The sequence below is a fragment of the Rhinichthys klamathensis genome, unplaced genomic scaffold (genome assembly GCF_029890125.1).
Source record: "Rhinichthys klamathensis goyatoka isolate OS25496 unplaced genomic scaffold, OSU_Roscu_1.1 h1tg000040l_1, whole genome shotgun sequence".
NCBI classification, from domain to species: domain Eukaryota; kingdom Metazoa; phylum Chordata; class Actinopteri; order Cypriniformes; family Leuciscidae; genus Rhinichthys; species Rhinichthys klamathensis.
Genome location: NW_026606587.1, coordinates 6,645,001 through 6,653,845, shown reverse-complemented (window position 1 = coordinate 6,653,845; position 8,845 = coordinate 6,645,001). Strand labels below are relative to the sequence as shown.

General features: G+C 38.8%; 2 protein-coding genes across 5 annotated transcripts in view; both read right to left on the bottom strand.

Annotated features, from left to right (window-relative positions):
- Positions 1-689: 689 nt before the first annotated feature.
- ppiaa (peptidylprolyl isomerase Aa (cyclophilin A)) lies at positions 690-3,086 on the bottom strand. The gene is made up of 5 exons (XM_056246733.1): positions 2,933-3,086; positions 1,452-1,482; positions 1,289-1,377; positions 1,033-1,205; positions 690-934 (listed from the first exon to the last, which is right to left on the bottom strand). Exons 1-5 carry the CDS (start codon positions 2,999-3,001, stop codon positions 802-804), a joined length of 495 nt encoding a protein of 164 aa, XP_056102708.1. The 5' UTR covers positions 3,002-3,086; the 3' UTR covers positions 690-801.
- Positions 3,087-5,013: 1,927 nt separating this feature from the next.
- ogdha (oxoglutarate dehydrogenase a) overlaps positions 5,014-8,845 on the bottom strand; it is a 51,354-nt gene continuing 47,522 nt past the window's right edge. For all 4 annotated transcript variants that reach the window (XM_056246725.1, XM_056246723.1, XM_056246724.1 and 1 more), the window contains 3 exons: positions 5,760-5,923; positions 5,497-5,651; positions 5,014-5,410 (listed from right to left, as the gene is read on the bottom strand). In XM_056246725.1, the coding sequence (XP_056102700.1) occupies positions 5,290-5,410; positions 5,497-5,651; positions 5,760-5,923 (440 nt within the window). In that variant the 3' untranslated portion in view covers positions 5,014-5,289. The remainder of the gene's footprint in view (positions 5,411-5,496; positions 5,652-5,759; positions 5,924-8,845) is intronic.

Sequence of the window (8,845 nt, the reverse complement as noted above, 5' to 3'; positions counted from 1 at the left end):
CCTCTTGCAAAAGTATTGCATTCCACCAAGAAACTTTGCAATTCCAAAGCTTTTGCAAAGAAATGCAAAGTAACTTGAGGGAACACACCAAATTTCTTGGTAAAATGCTGAGGTTTTGCAAGTGAAGGCCAAAATATTGAATAAAATATAAAGCTTCAATGAATGGTTCACCCAAAAACAAGTTAATATTCTAGCAGGTCTCTTCCATTCAGCAAACATTTATAGTGACCATGGCTCTTTTTATACATATACACCACGTGGTATATTCACCCCTTTAATGCCAAATGGCGTTGTTTGAAGAACAGAGTTAAAATTTCCCTGGGGAGAAAGTCTGTTAACTCAACACCGAATTCTTCAGTTAGAGCTGTACTCCTAACTAAATTTCTTCACCAATTACTAGATTTATGAGCTGGATCAGAAAAGTTGATAAGTGAGCTCTTTGATTTTGATCTGGCTTTTTAAGTTGGCTTGCATATTAATCTGAAGCAACAATAGACAAATAAGTCTCAAGCAAAAATGAGAAATTGAAAGAGGTACAAGTTTAACATCGTTCCCCTTTATTTTCAGACTTTGATACAAATTAAAGGCCTACAGGACTTCATCTGCAAATGAAAACAAAAGGCAACTCAGACAAAAATGGACGACTGAAGGGGGGGGGGGTTGCAGAACTTGGATGGACGACTGAAGGGGGGGGGGGGTTGCAGAACTTTGATAGGAATGTTGCGGTTAGCGGCAGGATTTAAGAAAGAGCACTGAGGGGGACTAGACTAGGGTTTGGGTGAATGTTAGTGGTAGAGGCGTTTACAGCTGGCCACAGTTAGCAATGACAATCTTGGCACTGGTCTTTCCACTGCTAGAACCATAGCCCTCCACTTTCCTGATGACCTCCATGCCCTCCTCAACCTGTCCGAAGACAACATGCTTACCGTCCAGCCTGGCGGAAAGACATAGTAAGGGGAAAAGGTCAGGACACTCCACAGCATGGATCCAGGAGTGATTTAATGCATGGTCATTCACGATTCTTTTGCTCACCATGAAGTACGATCTGTGCAGATGAAGAACTGGGAACCGTTGGTGTTGGGGCCAGCATTGGCCATGGACAGGCAGCCAGGACCAGTGTGTTTCAGTGTAAAGTTCTCATCTTCAAACTTGTTGCCATAAATGGACTTGCCACCAGTTCCATTATGGTTCGTGAAGTCACCTGCCTGTATTCAAAGGTCTCAAGATTAGAACCAAACATCAAAAAACTACTAAGATCACAGAACGCTTTTGGGACTAACTTTAATACCTGGCACATAAAGCCGGGAATGACACGATGGAAGGTGGATCCTTTGTAGCCAAAGCCAGGCTGACCTGTGCACAACTGCCTGAAGTTCTCTGCAAAATGACAGACAGGTGATGGGTACTTAAAAAAAACACACAGGGAAAAAGTAATAAATATATATAAATACCTGCAGTTTTGGGGACGACATCAGCTCTCAGCTGTAAAAAAACAAAACAATTTTAAACATTAAACAAAAATTTACATTGAGAATGACTGCAATAATGTGTTCAAGTACGTGACTACGTCATACAGTAAATGCAACAAACTAGAAACAAGCTCGTGTGGACCATCTTCATACGACCGCACTGCAGCCTGACAAAACCGAAACAATGCGGAAGACTCGCATAAATTGTAGTAACAGTACATCTTTGAGTGCTCATAATAAATCCTAACCACGCGCGTCTGTGACACTTCAAGTTTTACTAGACTAGAACTAAAATGGCCGCTCAGAAAACACTTTTACTAACGCAAGGAATTGAGTGTGAAAACACTGCGTTCTTTAAATTCCCCTCATCCAATTTAACTTTAATATTAGTTAAACTCAAAAGTACAACTGCATAAAGGAAAGAAACCGCCGGTAATTAAAATAAAAAGAGTCTAGCGACTAGTGTATGGAAATCTCCGCTGGGCCGCGAGGACGGTCCCCTCACACTCCGGCGAACTTTCCAGAACATCTTTCCACAGAGATTGCAGGATGCGAGTCCCGCAGGAAGGGGATTTGCACATTTTTATAAATCACTTACTAAAGCCGAAACTTTTTTTTGTCGCAATTGTTTGAGTTCCCCTGGGGTGTAAACCTGAAGTTTGGACTGAGCAAAATAAAGTCGCCTTCAGGGAATCCGGGTTAAACAAAAGAGCAGCGGCCCATTCATTCAATGCATACTCTTGCGTTACATATTTCTGAAGTTTTTCCCAAAACAAGCGCTGAAACCACACGGTTTCTGTTCATTATGTTATACTCTTCGTATGAGAAATAAGTTATTCTGTAAGTAACCTTTTTCGGCAGCATTAAAGAATATAAGCTGTACAAGCAGCACCAAGTGGGGTTAAAGCGGCCTAGTGCGGCGCGTGCTTAGTATTGCAGCTTCACTTGCAAAGCGATATAACATGAGTTTTATGCAAATAAATAACTACCTCAAAGCGTCACTATGGAAAAGAACATTTTTAAGTCCGACTACTGATGAAGTCTAACATTAAAACCCTTCATGCTGCCAGATTCCAAACATAACCGCTGTACGCTGCACCACAATGCCGCAAATTTTAACATGGGCTTAAAATAGAAATATAATCAGCAAGCAGTTTTGGGCGAAAGTGTAACATCGTTAGGTTAATGGTTCTACATGGGTTTGCCGGGTAATTGCAAAAACAGGTTAAGCATAACTGAATCATGAGATTTGTTTAGCAAAAATGCAAAACACTTAAACGGTACAAGGATATTAAAGTTATGCAGCACAGCAGGGTTTAAGTGCACATTTCATACAGTAGCCTAGCGTATGCGGCTATCGATGAGATCCGCTCAAGAAAGGCGTTAGCACGACTTGCAGGAAAAATGTCAGGGAGTTATTTCTTGCAATAAGGCGAAGGTGAAATTATTGCGTGGAACTTTACCTCCATAATCACTCTTCCAACTGGGTTGCCGTTGGCGGTCATATCGAAGAAAACTCTAGGCCTTGCCATGGCTTTAGAATATTTTGCGCTTAGATGATGCTGGGCTGAAGCGCGCTAACCGCGTGTCACTGGCTTGCCTTGGAAAGGAGGAAAGACCGCATTCAGGCCGCTAAGCTATATAATTACAGGAGAGGGACGTCACGAAGCTGCATCTGTCCAATCAGAGCGTGTCGATGCTTTGAAAGACACAAATATGAACCAATGAAATATCTTTATGGAGAATTTACAATCGACTTGCGCTTTTGGGCATGTTTTTTTCTGTGTTTTTTTTATTGACATAAGAACGATCAGATAACAACAGATGACAGCATGAGTAAAGGAGACAGTACAATCAATTTGAATATGAAGTACAGTAGAGATAAAAAAAACAAACAAGAAAAAACAACAACAAAAAAACAGAGGAAGTAAATTAAATTACATATCACTCAACATATTATCATACATTTTCACAAATTTGGCACTTTTTTTGTTATTCATTCTTTTTAGTGTCTTAATAAAATAATTGAAGTCACAGAGAAAAATATTTAATTTGGGTACTCTTAAAGAGTATTTGCATTTATGAATGAAATATTTTGCCAATAAAATAAAAATATTTCCTATATTTTCTATTTTATGATTACAATGCGAAAAATAATAAATTACATCACCCAATGTTAAATCAATATCCAATTTTAGTTTCAAAGCGACTGTTTAGGCTGTCGCTGTCGTCCTCACACCGCTGTTCTGCGGTTCTGCAGTTAGACCTATCTCGCGGCATGGCGTGTGTTTTTGCTGCTGTTAACATGAAATGCGACCAATTTAGGCTTGGGGTGATATTTTAAAACTTCAGCCCTGCAGTGTTTAGTTCCAACCCTGCTCCAACACGAATATCTGTAGTTTTCAAATAACCCCGAATTAGCTTAATTAACTAACTTGATTAGCTGGATCAGGATGCGTTTAGTTAGGTTTGGAGCTAAACTCTGCCCTCTCTCTATGTATGGTATACACTATATATATTTGTATTGTATTCTTCTTCAGGCTTTTTGACTGAGTTCAACACAATATTAAAAGGCTGAGCCCCCCTAGTGGGTTCTTGTCCCCTGGTTTAGAACCACTGATCTAGATTATATTAGCATAGGTTATCATCCTCAAACAAATTTCATGCCATTGGTCATTACACACAATCCAGTTTTTTATAACTAGTATTAAATGATCAACTTCAGATATTTGAGAAGATTATGAGTTTATTGTATGAAGCTAAACCATTACAAGAACAACCTGATTCCTCAAAAAACAATAAATAAAATCATTTGCTTTCTCTTCGAAAAAGCCAAAAAGATGTCATTGGTTTTTATTTAAAAGAGCGACCACAAATGTGTAATTCTGTCTTGCTTTCCATTTGAAATGTTCCTGCTGCTGGGCTGGGCTGTATGGCACAAGTTATCAGTTATCAGATGGCTAGGATGGTTATGAAGGGAGTTTTAGCTGCACTAGGCAGCATCAATGATTAGCCAAGTGTGCAGAGTATACAATGCAATCTATAGATGATACTGGATGAGAACAGAGGCACATACTGTACATGTAAAGGTGCCGCAAAGAATTTTCCACACTGTCCTGATTTTGACATCAAGCCTTTCCTCCCCTGAATACAAATTCATTTTTACATAAATACAATCATACAACTGCAACATCCACTTTTAGAGAACCAACTGTTTTTTTGTCTTACCAGAAAACAGTGCAAAAGTACAGATAAAGTGTCCTTTTTTCCACTTACTTTACAATCTTTACCACTAATGAAACACGGCAAATGTATGTGCCAAAATTCTCCCTTATTCTAACAAAATAATAAAAAGAAAAGAAAACACAAACATAAAAATTAAAGCCATAGTGCAGTTGAGATGCAAGTAGAATACAGAAATCATGACAACCCTACATGAAAGCTTAGGAAAAAGTGAGTTTGGAGACAAAAGATGCCGATTACTCTACGGGAAAGTTCTTAATAGGATTGGAACAGTGCTTTGGTTGAAAATACATTAGGTCCATTAAAATTTGTGCTGTTTATTTATTTGCTCAAGCAAGAGAATTTGTATTTTCTGTAGTTTATTATATTTGGTGTTGTTGAACTGGGCAACAATGGTGACAAAGACTTAAAAAATGAACATGAACTGAAAATTTCAGATACCTGATACTTAACACAGGAGAAACAGTATTACTATTATTCATGGGATGATTATAATGGTTTTGTGTAGTGTATTTTGTTGTCAGGATGAATGGGGTATTTGTGAGTTTTTGTATTCTTTGTTGATTGGAGGACAGATTTAGATGTGGTCTTTGAAGGCGTCCAGGTTAAAGGCAGTGTCGAGGAAACGCTTCAGCTCCAGAAGATGGGTGTTCTTGTTGCCAGTGGCTGGGGCAGCGGCAGGCTCACGACCAGCATACCTGTGCACAGGAAGACACAGTGAGGATTTGTGAGAATATAGAGCAACTGGAGTGTCACAGCTCTATATGAGAAGACGAGAGTTTACCAGACAGGCTTGGCACGTTCAATGGTGGTGCGCATGCGGGGCTTGACGTAGTCATAGTATCCCTGGTTCTTATGCTCCTCTTGACACCAGACCAGGTCAGCATTGGGATATTTCTCAGTCTCAGCCTTCACCAGGTCAAACGGGAAAGGAGAGAGCTGAGGAGGTGCAAAAAAGTGTGAATCAGTTTTACAATATATATAGCCCTTTACTGCAAGAATGCAGGCAAGCAAGCACTGTTGATTTTCTACTGAAGATGATGGTACCTGCTCAATGCGAGTGATAGCCACAGAGTTCTCCATGTTGCGTAATTTTCGTTCACGTGTGAGCTCGTAATAGATTTTCCCTGTACAGAAGACAATGCGCTTCACCTCTGAGGGGTTTTGAGCTGGGAGTCCATCATCTGGGATCACACGCTGGAAATGAGTCCCTGAAGAGAAAAGCATTTTGACGTTTATTAGCATGATAACAGGAGGTTCACATTCATTACAGACACTCCAACAACCTTTATTGCCAATTAACTCTCTGGGGTCGGCGGTCTCGCCGGCGATACCAGCTCACTTTTTTCCTTATCAGTGCAAAAGAGACTCAAATTACTTTGTTGATTTTGATCTTACGATTTTAAGTGTTATACATCATTCGATCCTGTTAAGTTTGTATTTTTTTTGTGGAACCTCACAATAAAAACAAAGTGTTGTGCTTTTCGCCAAATAAAGAAAAATAAACATGATGCGCGTTCTGCGTTCTCTCTGTCAGTGCAGTCCATTCTGAAACGCGTCCTAAGATTAACTATAACTCTGCAAATACTTGTCATACAGGCACGAGAGATTTTTTCTTTATGAAGCTTGAATTCTCTTCTTTTCAATGAAGTAACTTATATAAAAAACAAATATTCTCAGTTTATGTAATCTGTATGAAAAGAGAGTGATTTCAGTATTTTTTCCCCCAGCTCATTACACTTCATTACGCGTTAATCTGACACGCCCACGGAGGACGCGCGCTATTCAAACGCAAATGTTGAGGCAAGCCATGACAATGCCCACATCAGCCGTTCCACCGCGGCGGTAAAATGTGGGGTGTATTTGCTGCCTTTTACCACTAAGAGGCGCTACAATCATAGACTCTGAAAAGTGTTCGTTTATTCTCTCTAATGCGTAATCTGCGGCTCATTCAGAGCGATTGAAAGCTGGTAGCAGATGAATTCAACAAGTGAAACGTAGTTAAAATAATTCATAATCACAATACTGAAATTAGGCTACTGAAATGAAATTGAATAAATAATGAAAACATAAAACATAATGAATACATCAATGAGGCTTTACAAGAGCATAAGACATTAGTTTTAACAGCGTACAGACGGTAGCTCAGTGATCAATGCAATAACATGAGCTTCGAGGAGCTTCAAGCGACCCGAGATCGAATCTCAATGTGGCATATATGTTGTTAACCGATGTTGGCCGACAGCTTTTATATTTGACCACCTTGATGCTTAAATAGCTAACTGTTTACTTATTTAAAGTCAAGAGTTTTGTTCAATTATCATTACAACATAAATTGGCTACATTCCTGTAGAACCGTCCGCAGCCGCTGCACAAACGACAAAAACTGATGAAGGAAGATTGTCAGCCGATTGCATCAGAAAATGAAAATGAAGAAGCTCGTCTTTAGTCTGCTAAATTATTGTGTAATGTAAAAGAACACTAAAATTACTTAAGTTTGAAACCAAGTTCGAACATTTCAAGGTTTAAATAAAGTGTCGGGACAGTTTTTTTTAAATTTAAAACAGGGTTGCATCGGGTTTAGAGTTTATTTCTTTTGCGATGCAAAATAAGAAACATTAGGCTAATCTTATTCTTGCGACATTTTAAATTTGTATTGCCAAAGAAATGACAGCTATGTTAAACAATTAAAACAGTACAAAACGAAAATTGTCCAAAGAAACATAATTAAATTAAAAACATGCGTTTTTCTTTGCCTCTCTCGCGCTGAATTTCTTTTTAACAAGTCTATTTGGTCTCCCTCGCTGCGCGCGCCGGGTCTCTCTCTAAATTAAGCATTTCAGGGACAGGGTAAAAACACATCAGCTGATAATACTGTATATGTTGCTGCGTTATCCGACACTCTCCATATGAAAGAGGAACATTAACAGGCCTATTGTCCTGCGCGCACGATACACTGAACTGTCCCTCCAACCCAACACAGTCTCATGAAAGTGCGTATCTATACCACGAATGTCATTTCTCGTGCCATTTATACGCCAAAAATGGTTTTTGCGTGCATATGCTACGCACTGAAACCCCCTTGGGTAGGTTTAGGGGGGAGGGGGGTGGGGAGTGCGTGCGTATTACACGCCATAAAGTGCGTATCATATGCACGCGAAAACTGCGTATCATATAGAGGCAAAAAACATTTTTGGCGTATAAATGGTAACCCCCCACCGGCTATCGGAGTCTGAGGCTGACTTAACACAAAGAGAAGTCGCAATTCACACTTAAATCGCTATTCTAGACAGTGTTGATAATGAAGGAATTAAATGATTTAAGTTACATGTAGCCTAGTGATATTTCTGTCATAAAAGTTTATTACTAAATATTTCATTATTTCAATAATTGATGAAATAAAACTGGCTTGGGCCAGCTTTTTCCAAGCAAAACTAAATATAATCTGAAAAAACGCATGTTAATTTGTTGTCATGAACAAAATGTTCAACTCAATATTAAATTCTACAGGGATCTTTGGATCCTTAGGCATGCAATTTGTGAATTAAGTTTTTTTATTTATTTTTTATTATTCAAATAAATATCGAACCACGGTGCTTCGTGGTAATGCTGCTAAATTAAATAACATGTATAGAATAATTATGAACTTAAATGAAACAATATCGCAACATTTCGACAAATACATTATTTGATCTGTTTTTACATTTTAATTCAGGGCGATTTAGCCTAAATTTAATTAGAGCGAGATTTTCACCCTTGTCTTGTCATTTTCTCATTGGGAAGCGCTTACAAGTATGTTTGAGTAGATCCTCTGTACCTCTCGTTTTCATATGGATTACATAATCAGATAACATTTATTAGCCTGAATATTTAGACATTTAAAGGCTTTAGACATAGCCGATTTCTTATAGTGACTGAGCTGAAGTGGCTTTCGGTTCATTTTTGTGACGCGCAGTTCCCGGAGACAGAGACACAGATATACTGTTTTTGTCGTTAGCCTAATATGAATACAAGTTTACAGTTTTGAACGATGTAAGCTACTCTACTCTTATCTGTATGACCAAAAAATTACGGAGTCGCCTATTAAGTTATTTTAGCTGTAATAATGAGCTAAATGAACGCGCCGCGTTTGT

Coding starts and splice junctions, on each gene's coding strand:
- ppiaa (XM_056246733.1), bottom strand. CDS start 3,001: ATGGCAAGGCCTAGAGTTTTCTTCGATATGACCGCCAACGGCAACCCA. Junction 1,206..1,288: donor TTCCCGGCTTTATGTGCCAG/GTATTAAAGTTA, acceptor CTTTGAATACAG/GCAGGTGACTTCACGAACCA. Junction 935..1,032: donor TGCACAGATCGTACTTCATG/GTGAGCAAAAGA, acceptor TCTTTCCGCCAG/GCTGGACGGTAAGCATGTTG.